This window comes from Apus apus, chromosome 26 (assembly GCF_020740795.1).
Source record: "Apus apus isolate bApuApu2 chromosome 26, bApuApu2.pri.cur, whole genome shotgun sequence".
NCBI classification, from domain to species: Eukaryota; Metazoa; Chordata; class Aves; order Apodiformes; family Apodidae; genus Apus; species Apus apus.
In genome coordinates, this window is record NC_067307.1 from 2,168,620 (window position 1) to 2,186,478 (window position 17,859).

General features: G+C 53.9%; 1 protein-coding gene across 1 annotated transcript; it reads right to left on the reverse strand.

The window, feature by feature from the left end:
• Nucleotides 1-4,199: 4,199 nt before the first annotated feature.
• SLC25A37 (solute carrier family 25 member 37) lies at nucleotides 4,200-17,090 on the reverse strand. Its single transcript, XM_051640928.1, is given in 5 exon segments — nucleotides 4,200-7,180; nucleotides 8,550-8,606; nucleotides 10,078-10,306; nucleotides 16,858-17,031; nucleotides 17,033-17,090. Coding segments are annotated over 5 exon segments (1,020 nt in total). The 5' UTR covers nucleotides 17,072-17,090; the 3' UTR covers nucleotides 4,200-6,659.
• Nucleotides 17,091-17,859: the final 769 nt, after the last annotated feature.

Genomic DNA, 17,859 nt, shown 5'->3' on the forward strand with positions numbered 1-17,859 from the left:
CAAAACTGGGAATTCTTAGGGCTGGAATTACCTTCAGCTCCCCCCAAAGCCAGGCCTTGGCCCTGCTGAAATGCTCCACCAGAGGTTTCCACCTGCAGAGCCCGGTGGCCAAAGCACTTACCTGTTGTACAAACGGATCTCTTGGCTTCCAAAAGGAATTAACTCTTGTGGAGAAATAAATACAAACGTGTTGGGTTTTTTTCCTTCCCTCTGTGGACAATTGTGGCAGAATAAGATAGTGGGGTGAGGTGTGGCCGGAAAACCTTTCTCTCCGTGGGCTGCATCTTGTCACCCAAGGTAAACAGGCAGCTTAATGAAATTTCAAGAGGGAAAAGGTGAGATATTTGCCTTTATGTTCATTACCCTTTTCTAGCAGGAACAATATTTGAAGAGCAACAAAAGATAATCATCATATACGGTGAACAAACACAGCCCAGATCCTGGATTAATCAAATGACTTCAAGAAAAACCCCAACGTCGGGGCTTTGGCAGAGCAGGGGAGAAGAAAACCTGTGGCCCCTGGGGCAGGGGGCACCCACCACTGTCCCCAACAACTCTGCCTGAAGGTGGCAGCCCCCAGAGATGTGACCATCACCGTCCCATTTGTCCCCTGGCATCCCACAGAGGCTCCAGGTGCTCCTTCCACCCTCCAGGGTTTTGTTGATGTTGCTGTTGAATTCCCACCCCTTCCTTCTGCCTCTCTTGTGCAGATCCCAAGGGAAAAGATCAGCTGGGAAGTCTGCCAGGCTTTTTTTTTTTTATCATTATTATTCCCCCCAGGGAATTTCTTTGCTGCCCAAGAGCCCAAGAAGTGACCAAGTGAAGACCCACCACTTGGAGTGGAGTTGCAATGATCCCCCAGATAAATCAGAAGATAAATAAGAAGATTAAAGAAACCCCAAACAAACACCAAAAAAACCCAACCCTTCAGAAGTTCTTTACACAATAATCTGCTCAGGTTCCAAAGGAGCCATTAGTGTCCATCAGAAATTGGGATGCTTTCCCAGGACATAACACCACCCAGCCCAGAGGGATGGGGACATCTCTTGGCAAGTGCCACTTGCCCACGGGTGGCACCTCCAGCAGCTCATTCCTCCTCCTGAGGAGCCACCCTGAAAGTCTGGAGGTGATGGAGGAGCCAGGACAATGTCCTTGGGCTTTGCTGGCTCCAGTATTTCCCACTGTGGCTCTCAGTACCCCATGGATGTGTCTCCTCCAGCTCAGCTCCAAGGACTCCCCATTCCCACTTCACAGCCACCAAAAAGCCAGGCAGATGCCAGAGGTTTAAAGCAGAAGAGATATCCATCAACGTGGGCTTTTGCAGAGGTCCTTCAGCCTTTCTGGTCATCTCAACCTGCCCCTCCATCCAAGGAAAACCATCCCCTGCCCTCCAAATTCAGCCTGATTTTCCATTCTTATTCACAGCAGCAGGAGGACGTGGCACAAGATCAGCAGGTGATGAAGTCAGGCAACATTTAGGCCAACCAAAACTGGAGGAAACATAAGAAAAATTGGAATTACTCACCAGGAAGAGCAGCCTGAAGTCCTCAGGTTGTCAGGGCCCAAGGGCTGAAGCCACATCTCCTTCTCAGGCAGGTTAGGAAGCTTCTCCCAGGGCATCTTGCAAGGGCACATGGTCTCTTTCCATGGGTTTGTAGTGGTTTTTGGGGTGTTTTTTCCTTTGTTTCTGTAGATTTAATTAAGAGCTTTGAGAAGTTCAGAGGTAAAAATGCCTTAGTCCCCCTGGGTTTAGCACAGGAGATGTGGATGGGCAGGAATAGGTGTTACCAGCAATTCAGCTGCAAGTTGAGTTGTGGAATTTGTGTCCCCTGGAACCACCAACCTTCCCTCCCGTAACAGGCACATATCGGGGGCATTTCATAGAGCCAGGGACTTGTTTGGAAGGGACCTGAAAGATCATCTAGTTCCAACCCCCTGCATGGGCAGGGACACCTCCCACCAGCCCAGGCTGCTCCAAGCCCCATCCAACCTGCCCTTCAACACTGCCAGGGATGGGGCAGCCACAGCTTCCCTGGGCAACCTGGGCCAGGCTCTCACCACCCTCACAGCCAAGAATTCCCTCCTCATCTCCAACCTCCATCTCCCTCTCCCAGTTTTCATCCATCCCCCTCATCCCATCCCTCCCTGCCCTTGTCCCAAGCCCCTCCCCAGCTTTCCTGGAGCCCCTTCAGGCACTGGAAGGTGCTCTCAGGTCTCTTTGGAGCCTTCTCTTCTCCAGGCTGAACACCCCAACTCTCCCAGCCTGGCTCCAACGCTGCTCCATATTCTGATGTTCTTATGTCCAGAAGTGGACACAGTTACTCCAGATGGGTCTCATGAGAGCAGAGGGGACAATCCCCTCCCTGGCCTTGCTGGCCAAGCTGCTGGTGACACAGCCCAGGACAGGGTTGGTTTCTGGGCTCCAGAACACAGTGCTGGCTCACACTGAGCTTCTCACCACCCACCACCCCCAAGTCCTTCTCCTCTGGACTGTTTTCAATCCCTTCTCCACCCAGCCTGGAGTTGTGCTTGGGATTGCCCTGACCCAGCTGCAGAACTTTGCACTTGGCCTCATTGAGCCTTTGATTTCCCATCTTCTGCTTCCTTTGACCCGTGGCAGAAGGGACAAAGGACCTCATCCTGGTGGCCCAGAAGCTGAGGGCTGCACATAACTCACCCCATTAGCTGGAGGCACTGGAGACTGGGCAGCACAGCCTGATCCAGGTCCTCCAAAGATGGCCAAAGAATGAGAGGATGAGGAGGAGCTGGAAGGTGACTATAATAGAGAAACTTGGGGTCCTCACCAGCCTTCATTAAAAGAAACCACCCCAGCATTTAGTGTTTCAGAGGGATGTTCCACCTCTCACCTTCCAGGCCTACACACATTGACTGCCCAGGGGGAAGGAGGGGATTAAATATTGACTCTAGGAAGCAAACAGAAATAGAAACCTGTCAAAAACATCTTGCTGAGCATAAATAGCCCTTTTTATCTTTTGATCTTGTCTCTCAAACCCATCAACAGCCTCTTCTCCACCCCAGGGCCTCGCACCTCCTGGATTTATTGCAAGGAAGATCAGTAAGAGACAAGGAAAAAAGAGAAAGGATGGAAGAGCTGGGCAAGGAAAGTCCTTTTTCCTTCGGGGTGGAAGATGCTGCTCCCAGCCCAGACCCCCCCCCATCCCTCCCCAGGGACCTGTTTGCTGCTAAACCCTGTCATTAGCATTATGATTCCCACTGAGGGGCTGGGGCAGAGCTGCTCCCTGCCTGTACCCCCCCAAAAAAAGGCCATTTTCAGGATTTTTAGGTGCATCTTTTCCTTGCTGCGCTGGGAAGAGGCTGAAACCAGCTCCTCCTGTCTCCCTGGGCTCAGCATCTGCTCCAAACTTGCTCTTCCCTACCCAAAATGGTCTCCTCCTTCCAAACTTTGGCTGCTCCCCAAAATAATCCTTCAGCTCCAAGATTTTTTTAAGGCTGGAGATTTACACCCAGGAATTCCAGGGTGGTTTTAAATCAGAGGGGCTTGGAGAGATGAAAGGGGGTTTTGTGCTAGGACCACCTGAGCTCTGCTGGGTTTCTTCGTGGTGAAATGGAGCTGAAAAAATCCCAGCTCCTCCTGCCAGGGTTGGGAACATTACAAATAAGGGAGGGTGGGCTTGGGAGCAAACTTTAGCCCCCCCCCAAAAAAAGAAAAACCAACCCCAGGGAGAGGTGAGGAATTCCTTCTGCTCCTGCACATCCAAGTGTTGGCAAAGCCTGTGGCTCCTGAACTTCTCCTGGGGTCTTCAAGTTGTGCAGCAAATAGGATGGAAACCTCAGCACGAGCAGCTTCCCCTGGGCATGGGGGAAGAAATCCCAGTCTGGGGAATTTGCTTTGCTACTGGACCAAGCCCCAACCCGTGGCTTTGCTTTGTTAGCTCCAGAGGCAAGTCCTGGCCAAGAGGATGGTGCTTCCAAACCCTCCAGCGGCTCCTAGAGGAGCGTGAGGCCAGGACACAGACACCAGCTCCTGCCAAGCTGCAAAACCCCTCCCAGGAGGCTGGTTTTTGTGAGCAGGAAGGGCTTTCCCTGCCTCAAGAGCCTGCCAAGTGCTGAGGCAACACTAGAAGGCACCATCTCTCCAAAGATCCAGCCTCGGTGGCCAGCTACCCAGCTAAGACAAACCACCAACACGAGCCTAAAAAGGACCAAAAAGCCCCAAATAAATCAGAACAACTTTATTTCCTCGAGCTCCAGTGATACAACTGTAGCAGCATTTCACAAACCAACTCCTGCAGTGTTAAATATACATTGGAGGAAAACGACACCAAATTCCAAGGCAGGCCAAACCAACAAAATATACAGCTATTTAAAAATAGGAACTGCAAAAATTTACTCATCCTCCCCCTTCCATTATATGTGCGTTTGGTGCAGACAAAGCAGCAGAAAATGTTTCACATCCCAGGTTAAATTCCAACTTCCCAACTGCAAAGCCAGAAGAGACAAGGAGCTTTGGTGAAGGGGCTTCCACCTGGGGACCCAGCACCATCCCCAGCAGGAAACTTGTAAGACACAGGAGATCCCTGCAATAATTCCACCAACTGGGCACGTTCCCAGTTGCAGAGTGGGAGTTCTGGTTTGATCAGACACCTGGGGTAAATCCAGAAGGCAGAAACATTAAAGCTAAGTGACCAGAGGAAGAGGATGACACACTGGGGACCACTTCCCAAGCTGGCCAGGTCACACTGGCAGCTGTCACCTCTCTCCACCTGCTACAGTTTCCCTCTTTTTTCATATTAAAGTGACCCAATATTTTCATCTTAAGTGTTCGTGCCCACCTGTGATGGAAAGATTTTGTGCAGTTCTGGCTCCTGGAGGAGACTCTCCAGTTTCTCCAGTCAATCAAAAGCCACCCATGGCTCAAAGACCTCCAGCCCTGAGGATCTCCACGAGCAGGGAGAGTTCCAAGGGCTTTTTTTTTCCCCCCAGCTGCACCACCCAGAGCAGAGGCCTCAAGCTCACAACTTTTGACACCTGAAGACACATTTGACACAGTGATTCATTCAGCTGAAGGGACAACAAAAGGCATCAAGAAGCTCAGCTTCACCACCTCCAGTGGTGCAAGGTTAAGGTTCAAGAAGGCACGTGCAGCACCCCCAGAGGTGCTCTTGGATTTCCCTTCTCCAAGGAAGGGAGGAAAAGGATTAGCTCTGCTTGGTGGCACCACAGGGACATTGCCAGCCATGGCAGTCACCCCCTCCAGTGCCAACAAGCCCATCTCCACCAGCTGGAGCCATCAAGCTGCTGCTGGCAGGACAAGCTCCAGGGAGGATGGAGATGAACCAGCTGGTGTCCTGGGACTTCTATGAACAGATCCAGGCCCCTCATTAGCTACTGATCACCCAAGTACCTGGCTAAAGGATGCATTTGGGTTTGGAAGAGCCATTCCCAAGAGGAGGCCTTGCTCTGCCAGCCCTCCCCAGGCCACCAGAAAGCTCAGCAGCTAAACCAAACCCATGGCACCAGGAGCTTCTCCAGGTTGGGGTTTGGTTTATTCTCCTCCCCACCAGGGATGAGCAGGTTATTGTCCCAGCACGTGGCTTTGGTGCTGCAGAGAAGTTGCCCAGGGTCTTCACTGCTGGGTTGGTGCTGCCTGGATGGGACCTTTGTGACTCCACAGATGGTCTGTAAACAGAAGTTCCAGGTCCCACCCTGGGGACACAGCAGCTCTGTGCCCCCCACTGCCACCCCAGCTGATGGGCATGGTCACTCCTGCAAGGAGCAGAGCTTCAGTGAGAAAGAAAACAGGAATAAATTAAGGGAGGATGAAGGCTGTTCAGCTATCACACACCATAAAAATGTACCTTTAAAAAAAAAAAAAGAAGTGTTTGCAAACCCCAAAATACTAGTCTTTAAAATCTACATTTTGGTTTTAAAATCTCCTTGTAAAAAAAAAATAAAACTGATCATTTCCCCCCCAAAAAAGCAAGCTGGGTGCCCTCCTTGGTGTCCTACAGCCTCCCAAAGTGGTGTCCCCACTCCTTCTCTTCCATCTCAGCACATCTCAAGGGGCTCCCAAGTACCTGGACATCCCCAGGAGAACCCAGGCCACAATTTGGGGGTTAAATGCTAATAATTAAAGCCAACCTGGCTATAAAAATAAATGCTTTTGTGTCTTCCTTACACAGGATGGAAGAATTTAGCCCTTTTTCAACAGCTCAGCATCTAGCTGTCATGGTACTTAAAAAACAAACCAAATGCCTACATAGAAAAATAAAAGGATAAACATTATCCATCTATTTTATATTTATATTAAAAAAGTAACTTCTGTGACAGGATCTTTTGTTTCTTTGCTGTAAAAAAAACAACCCCAGCTTAGGCTGTTTAACCTAAGCCTTGGGGAGGAGTAAACTACATCTTCCAACTTCTTCAGAGAAAAATATCAGTTTAGCAATTTCACTTCTCCAAAATAAAGTTATTAAATATATTATTGTAAGTCTTTTATAAACTATGTCACTGTTTAAGCAAGGGAAGGGGGCAGAGGGTGACTGAGGAGCACTTGAATCCCTCCTTCCCTAGGGAGGGACGTCAGCTGCGAGGCCACCAGAAACCTGGGATGTTCCTGGAGCTGGCACGTGGACAGAGGGGACACAGGAGGCTCGTGGTCACCCTCTCCAAGTCCTTCACAAAGATGTTCTTTTTTCCAGCTTGTGCTTGGTGAGGAAGTACTTGAAGAACTCATAGACCGACCAGGCGATGGCTGTTGAGGGCATCTGGTAGATGACACGTGCCTGCACCCCTCTGAAATACCCTGACACCCCCCCAAGCTGGTAGACAGTCTTGAAGGCATTCACCATGCCCGAGAGATGCCCACTGATGTTCACCGAGCTCAAGGCCATGTTCTCCTGGGTGTTGAGGAGGGTCTTGCAGACATCCAGGGGGGTGGTGGCAGCAGCGGCCACGGCCCCCGCGACGGCGCCGGACACGACGTGGGAACGGGGGTTGTAGTCACGGCGTGGGTTGATCTGCTCCTGCATGAACTCGTAGGTGATGAAGTGGATGGCCTGGAAGGGGATGTTCATGGTGAGCTGGGTGGTGTAGCTGCGGTAGAAGGCACCAAAGCCCTCTGTCCTCTGCACTGTCCTCATGCAGGCCAGGACGGACTTGTAGGGCGAGTTGAACATCTGCATCCGCTGCTTCACCACTGGTCCAGGCAGGACAGGCATGGGGAGAGAACCACTTATTAGGTCAAGGCAGATGGGTCTTGGGCATCCCAACACCCAGGGTAAACCATGCTCCAAGCCCCAACCAGCCAGACCCAACCTCCACTTCAAGTCCAAACTGCTGTGACACAAACCAGGCCCTACTGCAGAGGTGAGCTCCTTACGGGCAGGCTTTCACCAGCAGGTTGTCCAAGTCTTCTGCTTCTCCCAAAAAAAACTCTACACCAACAGGGATGGAAGCAAGGCAGCCCTGGTTCAACAGCTCTCCATGGGCACACTCTTCTCCCCACGCTTAATAAGGGAATTATTATCACATAATCATAGAATGGGTTGGAAAGGACCTTCAAAGGTCATACAGTCCCACCCCCTGCATGGGCAGGGACACCTCCCACCAGCCCAGGCTGCTCCAAGCCCCATCCAACCTGCCCTTCAACACTGCCAGGGATGGGGCAGCCACAGCTTCCCTGGGCAGCCTGGGCCAGGATCTCACCACCCTCACACTCCAGAATTCCCTCCTCATGTCCAACTTCAACCTCCCTCTCCCAGTTTTCATCCATCCCCCTCATCCCATCCCTCCCTGCCCTTGTCCCAAGTCCCTCCCCAGCTTTCCTGGAGCCCCTTCAGGCACTGGAAGGTGCTCTAAGGTCTCTTTGGAGCCTGCTGCAGTTAGAAAGGCAGACAAGGACCCTCAGATGTTGGGTGCAGACACCCACACACCAGGGCAGAAAGGTCACTAAATAACTCTCCATCAGTTCTTTACACTGGGAAGTGCAACAGCCCCAAGTACTGAAACAGAACAACTTCCATTGACTTAAGCAAAAGGCCAATTAATGGAATTAATTTCATCAGGACTTGATTAATGGGCTTTGAGACACTTTTTTGCCCTTCAGAAAAACTTGCCTTCAGGCCAATTCAGAAGCACAGGACATTAAGCCAGGGCAGCTGGTTCCCCAGCTGATCATCTTCATTTTAGCTGCACTTCACTCTTAGGTTTTATTCCATGCCAGACTTGACCTACCCAGGAAGGCCACACCAGGGCTGCTGCACTTGTCTAACACCACAACTGAGCCCTCTAAGCTTTGAGGAGCCCAAAGCTTCAGAAAAACCACCCCCTCAATAAGGAGGCACCAGTGGAGCAGGAACGGCATCACGTTGGGAAAGGTGACACCAGCTTTCCTGGGAAGTCACAACCAGGCATGTGCTCTGCAAGCCCTTGGCAAGCACGGGAGAAGAACCAGGTAGAGTTTCTCCCTTCACACTGGCCTGAAGGCAATAAATGCTGGGCAGAGTCACTAAAGCAAAGGGTGCAAAGCAGAGGGTGCAGCACCTCCCAACAGCCCCGGGCGTTACCTTCAGCAGGATTCATCACGGCATCGTGGAGCAGCGTGGCCACACTCCCAGCTACACCTGCAAGACACAAAAGCATTCTTTAAAATAAATCAGGAGGGCAGAGGGGTTTTTTGGGGCGCTGCCATGGAGGAGGCAGCACCCAATCCTTCAGCAGCCCACCCAGCACCCACGTACTCCTGCCTGGGGACCCCAGTCCAGTTCCACAGCAAGTCCAAGGAAGCACCCAACAACGTGGCTCGTGGCCAGGGGAGGGAAAAACCCATCCTTGGGAGAAACCAAGATCTGCTTCCCAGGATCACAGCCCTCACCTTTGCTATTCCCTACACCACCTCACAAGGTTCTGACTGTGCAGAACCAGTGGCTTCCCTCAGCCTGCACCACTTAGAACCAGTTCAGCGCATCCCTAATGAAACATTTTTATCCCTTTACTCAGTCTAGTTTTAAACACTAATTGCACAGACTCCACAACCAGCCAGCCATTAAGCATTCTGCAGTTGGCTCAAGGATGGGCCTCTTGAGCCACACCTTCTCCTTTGATGTAGGTTTCCACCTCCAATTCCCTCCTGCCCAAATGACTTTGGGTCATTTCTCATTAAGGCGGCGCTTCGGTTTCCCACGGGCACTTGGAGCCTGTAGCTACTTGAAAGGCCACCCCAGAAAGCACAAAACTAGCCAAAAAGCAGCAAGGCAGAAAGGTCTTCCATACCCTCAGCTGAATTGGTTGAGTCAAGTGACTGCCAGACTCCTGCCGTGGCAGTCACTTGACTCAACCAACTCAGCTGAGGGTATAGAAGACCTTTCTGATGTCCAGGACCAGGAACCAATGTCTTCTACACACACCCCCTGGGCCTAAAAGCCTTCCTGGTAGAGGAGCAAATTCTTTTGACAAAGCCTGTGAGCACACAGAGGACACACTGCCTCCTTCTCCAAGGGAGACATGTGGAACAACCTGTACTTCAGGCCTCAAAAGGTTGAGGTGATGCCTTCAACCACACCAGAAAGATGCATAAAGCCCCCAGCAGCCTGCATCTCAACACCCCTTGTCCACTGCATTGATCCCTTCTGCCAGAAATGCAAGAGCAGAGCAGAAATGTAGATCAGACTCAGGCTTTGGAAGCTGCTCCAACTGTGCCACCAGGGTGCCAACCCAAGAAGGGCTTCTTTGTCCTGTTGCCAACCAGCCCAACCCTCTGGAAGAGAGAGCCACCAAGCAGACAGGGCAGAGGTTTCAGAGGAGCAAGGTGACCAGCACGAAGCCCTCAATGAAAGGGTAAGTGCCACACCTGCCTGACCTCCCCCTGCTTCTCCAGCACTCCCAAAGTGGGTTAAGATCTGCAAACCTACATCTTCACCTTGCCTCCCCCCTCCCATATGGATATTTACAGGAGCAGGCTGGATGCAGGCAGCTCTTCCAGGAGCAGGACGTGCCAGGCTCAGTGTGAAGCAAGGACAAGCTGTGACCTGCAAGCTTTTCATTTTTGTGGGGAAAAAAAAAAACAACAAAAAAAACCCCCACACCCCAAAATACCATTGGCCAAGTGGCTGTTTCCTCCCTGCTGGAGGGCATCACTTAGAGACTTTTTCATTTTCTCATAGCAGGCAAAGTACATGGCGTGGGCAGGGCCAGCCCCCAGCATGGTGACATTAATCCCACGTAAAGGCCTCCAGAAACCCTCTGTAAGGACAATCTTCTTCAGAGCTTCATACACACTCCTGTACTGGGCCTTGGGGTCCGGCTGCAAGCTCTGCATCCTTGTCTGCAACAAAGGAGAGACCTCAGTTACTTGTCTTGCATCCAACAAGCACGAGTCAAAGAGTTACAAGGTCTCCAAGATCATTAGAGAGGTCAAGAATTGAGTCCCTGGTTGCACCCACACCAGGGCACTGTTTCTCCAGGCTGCATCTGCCAGACCTGGGAGGTTAAATCCAGGTTCCCAATGCAACAGCCAAAGGTTCTGAGGGTGCTCAGGCAAGAGCTCAGCTGAGGGAAGTGTAACCTCTGCTCCTGTTTCTGCATGGAATGAGCAGGGCATGCAGCTAATGGAGCTGCTCAAAAGGCTGGGTGAAGAAACACAGTTAGGTCTTTAATTGCCTCGTGCTTACAACACTCCCAGCTCGTCCCTCCTGCAGTTGCTGGGCTGCTCGTGGCCCTTGGGGTGCTGGGTTAATCCCTCCATTGGGAAACATGGTTCCTAGAAGGGTAAGTTGAGAAACAGGGTGAGACAGGGAAGGGCCACCCCACTCTCCTGCACAGCCAGCCAAGGAACACCCAGCAGGAGACCATGTCTCTCTTCAGGGAGCACCCAGCCCTGGGGACCTGCAGCCACCCACTGCTTCAGGCAGCTGGTTTCACCTGCATCTTCAACCTGGAGAAGAGAAGGCTCCAGGGAGACCTTAGAGCAGCTTCCAGTGCCTGAAGGGGCTCCAGGAAAGCTGGGGAGGGACTTCAGACAAGGGCAGGGAGGGAGAGGATAAGGGGGATGGATGAAAACTGGGAGAGAGAGATGGAGGTTGGAGATGAGGAGGGAATTCTTGGCTGTGAGGGTGGTGAGAGCCTGGCCCAGGTTGCCCAGGGAAGCTGTGGCTGCCCCATCCCTGGCAGTGTTGAAGGGCAGGTTGGATGGGGCTTGGAGCAGCCTGGGCTGGTGGGAGGTGTCCCTGCCCATGCAGGGGGTTGGATCCGGATGATCTTTCAGGTCCCTTCCAACTCAACCCATTCCATGATCTTTGTTTAAAAGCCCTCAACAGGCTTTTCTACCATGAATTTCTGAAGGTAGCCCAACTTCTGGCATCCAAAGCATCCTATTAAACTCACTGACATCACTTAATTACTGTCAGGAGGGGCTGGATTTCATGATGCCACAGAGAAACTCCATGTGAATCTGCAGGACCCACCACTGCTGAGCTGGCCCCATCCAGCTGGGAGCTTCATTTATTTCCTCTCTGCTAGTTGGAACTTGAAGGCATTGCTTCAGCCTCCAGAACTGACCCTAGGACATCTGGATCTTACCCCAGTCTATCCACGGGATGCCTTGGGAACAGGAGGTATGATTTAAGCAGGCAGCAGCAGCAGCATCTCCTCACTTGTGTGGGGCCCAACAAGTGCTGCTGTGTTGAGGAGCTACCTCCAATTATCTGCACCCTCCCTGAGGATCCTGCTTTCACACCAGAACGGATTAACAGCAATTTATGTTTTTCTGTGGATCATCTGAGCCACTCCAGGGGGTTCAGAAGCTCACAGCAGCCCCCACAGAAGGCAGCATGTCAGGTTTGCATCCCCACCAGTGCGGCCACAGGCTTCTCCACCTCCTCAGGTCTGTGGACACCAACTGGACAAACAGCCCAGAGCATCCCAACCCAGGAGGCTCTCCCATGTGGCTGCAGCAAGGCAAGAGGCAGGGCACTGAAAACAGGTTCAGCTTCACTTCAGCCAGGATAAGTTCACTGTGGTGTGAACGACGATGATTCGCTGCGAGCGGTGCAGTCCTTCCCCCCTGCCAGCTCCTGCCACATTATCTGCAGCCAGCAAGCTCCCCAGGAGCCTCACCCCTCTTCAACCAGCCAAGAAATACTTCTCCACCTACTTAAATTAATCCTCATTGCATAAGGCAGGAGTGCACAGAGAACCACAACCTGGTAGCCCTGGTTTTAGCTTGGGCATAAGAAGCCACAGCAGATGTCACAGCTTGAGGTTGCTCAGGTGACCTGTTGTTTTCCTAAAATTTTCTGGGTGCTTTTTGGGGCAGGGGAGCACCCAGCCTGCCTGCTGCCAGGAGCACAGCAACCCCCAGGGTCCTTCTCTATCTAGAATTGGTTTAATTAACACAAACAGGTCTCCAGTTGTTGCATATTCTGGCCAAGGGTCACCGATTGGAGCTGCCACTGTAAAAACAAGCTCAGACACAATTTGCCCCCCTTTTCCCCCCACCCCCCACTCCTCTGAACACAGGATGCTTTCTCAAAGTTCAGCCTGCACATTCATGTGACAGACACCCAGCCTGGTCTCCCTGCAACAGACAGGCAGAACACAGAAAGCTTTTACTAGAAAAATCAGCAGCATTTCTGCAGCAACTCGCTCAGACCCTGCTGACTGGAGAAGGCTTCACTGCTGCATAACCCATCCTCAAGCTCCAAACTCCCTTTTCTGTTGTTGGCCAAGGCTGTTTTCCAGCTAGAACAGCTCCCCAGCCAAGGCAGGGGTCAGTCAGATGGGTTAGCCATGACTTCCACCACCCCAACACCATCAGCTGGAACAAGAGTAACTGCTCTTCCTGGACCTGTGTCCAGGCAGGTGGATGCAGAACCTCCCACCACCAAACCCAAGCTGAGGCAAGCATCCCTAACCCCAAAGCTGAGATAAAAACAGCTCACAGGAGCTCACCTGCCCTGCCACCCTCACACTCATGGATTTTAAGACCTTAGTTACGAGCAGGGAAGCTCCAAAGTCTCCTTGCACAAGACAGGTCCCCCACAGCTGACTGTCCTAGCTGGCACCAAGAAAACACTTGCTCCATCCCTCCCAACAAACCTCGTCCTACTTGTCCTCCTTCCTCTCCACCTCCCCTCCAGGCACCCCAGATGTAGGCTAGATGTTTCTCCCAGCCTTCACCCCAGGAGTTCCCATTACAGTAGGACCTCTCATTCCTTTAGGAACCATGCAAAAAAAAAAATCCACTTATAGACATCTTGTTGCACCAGCCTGGTTCAGGTTTTCATGGAGGACTGCAATGGAACTAGAGCTCAAGCAAGGACTTCTTGTCATTACTGTAACTGCCACCCAGGGCAAGGAAGGGAGGTTCAAGCCTGGCACACCTCCAGCTCCTCAGCAAATTGTCTCACACCAACAATTAGTTCCTAGCTGACAAGAGCTGTTCTTCACATCCTCAAGGCAGCTCCTTCAGCTGCCTGGAGAAAACAGCTCCAGCAGCCTTGCAGAAAAAGGGCTTAAGCAAGAGGAGGCTCCAGGGGAGTCCTCCAGAAACTCCCTGCTACTGCCATCATAAGAAGTCCTTGACATGCTGATCTCTCAAATTGATTTGCAGACAGACCAGGCTTGCCAGGACAGCTGTTTTCAGCAGCTACAAAAGAAAACAAGCCTCAGTGCTCTGAGAAACACCACTGGCACACACTTAAACCTGCAGTTCCAGCCAGTGTCTTCCTACAACCACAGCAGAAGGCCAACTTGTATTTACAGCAGAAGCTGCAAGGGGATCTTTAACATGAGAAGGAAAAGTCCCACAGCAAGTGTTAATCATCACCAGCCTCCAGCTACAGCTTCAGGTTGCTAACTAGAACCTGTAACACATCTGCCCCTAAAGAAACAGCAACACTGCTGCAAAACAGAGGTGGAACCAGCAAGGCTCAATGTCACAGCAGGGAAATCACAGCCAGAGGCTCTGGGAGGAGGCACATTCCCACCTGCATCCCAGATTTCCACCCTCCCTCATCACATCCCAGCACATGTTGCACCAAGAGCACCTCTGGGGACGTTCTCTGCTGTCACAGATCTATGAGCACCATGTTAACTGCTTGTCCTGAGTCTCCCCCCATCCCAGCCTGCCCCGAGCTCCTCACCTCAGGAGTTGTGCAAGTGCCTGAAGCCAACAATTCCCCGAATCACATTTTCAGTTTCTCTTTCAGAGAAAAAGAAAAAAAATCACTTACTGGAACCAAAACTGTTCCTCTACAGCATGAGTGAGGCAGGTGCTTGAAACACCTCTTCCTGCAGCATCCACAGCCTCCAACCTCCCCCATGGGCTCTGCTCAAGTCACAACCAATCCCAGAAAGTCAAACCCAGGAAGGAGCTTTGCTGCTGTTCTGAAGGAGAGCAGCACATTTTCCAGGGTGAAGTGACAGGCAGATGCTCCCACAAGCCTCAGCACAAAGAAAAAGCCCCTTTGGGGGGTCACTTCTCACCTCTTCCCAGAAGGACCAGCACCCAGCACCTCAGGATTGTTGCTGCCCCTGACACACGGGCTGACCTTGGCCCTGCTCCACCAGAGTTTTCCTGCAACCAGCCGACAGCCTGAGTATTTTATCTGCTTCCAAACACTCTGTGGCACTTTGCAGAGGGATTATTCCCAGTTTAAGGCATTACCTTGGCACTCTCCCAGCACGGGCACTGCTGCTGGCCACGGAGCAAGCGAGGAATTCACTGCCCAGCACTTTTACCTTCTCATTAAGCACCTCCTGCTACCAGGAAACTGGGCAGGACTTTCGTTTTCTTCCTCTAATTTTACCCCCCCCCTCCTCTTAAATAACACCCTCAAGTCCAGAGTGACAACAAGGCTGCTCCAGCATGACTTGGCAGAAAACACCACAGATGATTGTGGAAGGAACCAGTGTGGAGGCAACAGGGTGGGCATAAACCCTGTGCCTCAGGGTTGGGGGGGGAAGGAATCCACAGTGCCCAAACCTACCAGCCAGTTCCAGCAAGCACAGACCCAGCAGGAAAGCATGGGGGGAAAAAGCCAATAATACTTCCTTGGAGGGCAAGACCTCCCAGTGCCTCAAAGCAGGGGCACTTCCTCTCCTCTCTCTACTCTCTCAGGGAGTCCTGCAGTGGAAAGAGGAAAAATTAGAGCATCTGCTCTAGTAGGAGGTGTCCCTGCCCATGCAGAGGGGTTGGATCTAGGTGATCTTGAAGGTCCTTTCCAACCCAAACCATTCCATGATCTGCTTGCAGCCTTCCCTGACGAGAACACAGAGGATCTGGCAGCACCAGCAAGACATTATTGAGGCTGTTTGGCTTTTCCCAACCTTATTTTCTCTTTTTGAAGCCACCCAACCTTGTTTTCTTTCTGAAGCCACCCAGAACAGTGTGCTGGTAGGGGAGAGGGAGGAAATCCCCTCCATGATGCTTCCTACCACATTGGTGATGCTGAGTCTTCCCTCGACAGCCCCAAGAGCTCGTTAGTGTCCAGCAGCTCATCAGCATCCAAACCTGACCACATCTGCTACCCCCTTGACACCCCCCCTACCCTGAGGAAAGCCACTGCTCCCCTTTGGGCTGGGGCCACACTGAAGGTCAAGCTCACCCACCTTGCAGCCATCCTGGTGGGCAGAGGGACAGACCATCCCTGTCCCACCAGCTTTCTCTCTCCTGGGCTGGGAATTCCAACCCTACAGGAGGGAAAAGCTGCCCTGGGGGGGGGTGGGTGTGGAGGGAGCTGCTTCTCCAGCAGCACAAGGACTTGGCCTGCAGGAGCAGCGAGGCCCCGGGCACACCTTTGCACCACGGGTTGTGCCAAGCTGGGCAGCACCCGAGGGGGCTGTGGGGAAGGGTCCAGGGTGGGTGGGTGCGTGTTCAGCTCCAGCTCCCATCGGAAACCTCAGGCTACCCCGGGGGCCTCCCCACAGCACAGCCCCCCAGCTCCTGACACGACCTCCCTGCACAGCTCCACAACAACCTGGGACAACTCAGCTCCCTCCCCAAAAAATCAACACTCCCCCAGCCGGGGAGTCCCGTGCACCCCAACACCGCACACCTACCCCCCCCCCCCCCCCCATCCTTGCACCCCGACACCCCATGAACACTGGGCTCCGCTTGCACCACCAACACTCCCTTGGCAAGGCTTCTCCACACCCCTGCACCCCCCAGCACCCCACGCCTGCTCTCCCGCGTGCACCCCCCGTGCGGGCATCTCCCACACCCCCCGGTACCCCTCTACTACCCCGCACCCCCAGCACATCCCCGCACCCCCCGGTACCCCATACACGCACCCCCCAGCACCTGCAGCACCCCGTGTACCCACCCACGGGGCACAAACCCCCGTGCACCCCCAGTTCCCCTCTACTACCTCGCACCCCAACACATCCCCGCACCCCCGGCACATCCCCGCACCCCCCGGTACCCCATACACGCACCCCCCAGCACCTGCAGCACCCCGTGTACCCACCCACGGGGCACAAACCCCCGTGCACCCCCAGTTCCCCTCTACTACCTCGCACCCCAACACATCCCCGCACCCCCCGGTACCCCTCTACTACCCCGCACCCCAGCACATTCCCGCACCCCCCCTGCTGCCCTACACACGCACCCCCCAGCACCTGCAGCACCCCGTGTACCCACCCACGGGGCACAAACCCCCGTGCACCCCCCAGTTCCCCTCTACTACCCCGCACCCCCAGCACATCCCCGCACCCCCCGGCTCCCCCCCGGTACGCCGGGCACACCCCCATCCCCCCAAGCTGCCCGCACCGCCGCTGCACCCCTACACACCACCCCCCATAAATCACACCCACCAAGTCCCGGGGGAGCCACCCCCCTCACCACCACCCACCCCCCAAATTCCCACCCCCACCCACCTTGACCGAATCCACCGGGTACATGACGGTGTGCTCCATGATGCCCGCCACCGCCCCGGCCATCATGTGTGTGGCCAGCGAGGCGCCGCTGGGCAGGCTCTCGTACTCCTCGCCCTCCGCGGGCGCTGCCGGGGGGACGGCGGCGGCGGGACGAGGGGGCCCGGGCCCCGGGGGGGGCGGCCGCGCTGCCCCCCACGCCGCAGCTCAGCTCCATCCCGCCCGCACCCGACGGGGCTGGGGACGGGGGGGGTCTGCCGCGCCGCCCAGGCCTCCTTTTAAAGCCGCGCCCCGGGCTTTGCCCCGCCCTATCCGCTCGGCGGCCAATCAGAGAGGAGATACGGGGAGGGTCCCTCCTCTCCGCGGGGGAACGTCACGCCGGGGGTGGGGCGGAGGGGGTGATTGGCAAGGGTGGGGACGAATGGCGAGGAGAGGCGGGGAGATGGGGAGCGGTGATTGGGTGTTGCCGGAGGGGGCGGGCTGAGGGCGGTGGGGAAGCTCGGTCCTCAGAGGGCGAGAGAGGCGGGACGGGGCGGGTGGGGAAGAGGCTCCGAAATCGTCCAGTGCAGCCGTTGATCTGACGGCTCAGCCGCCCTCAAACCAGCCCTGTCGCTCAGTGCTGCGTCTGTGCGACTCGTAAAGCGCCCCCGGGGCGGTGACTGATGCCTGGCGAGACTTTTCTGTGAAGAAATTCTTCCTGACATCCAGCCTGAGCCTCCCCTGCCACAGCTCGAGGCTGTTCCCTCTTGTCCTGTCACTTGTGACTTCCCTGAGCAGCCTGATCCCCACCTCTTGACCATCTCAGAGAATCACAGGACTACTCAGGCTGGAAAAGCCCCTTGGGATCGCCCAGTCCAACCCTCAGCCCTGCTCTACAAAGTTCTCCCCTCAACCATCTCCACACCCAGGGATGGTGACTCCACCACCTCCCTGGGCAGCCTGTCCCAGTCTCTGGCCACTCTTGCTGTGAAGAAGTTTTTCCTGATGTCCAGTCTGACCCTGCCC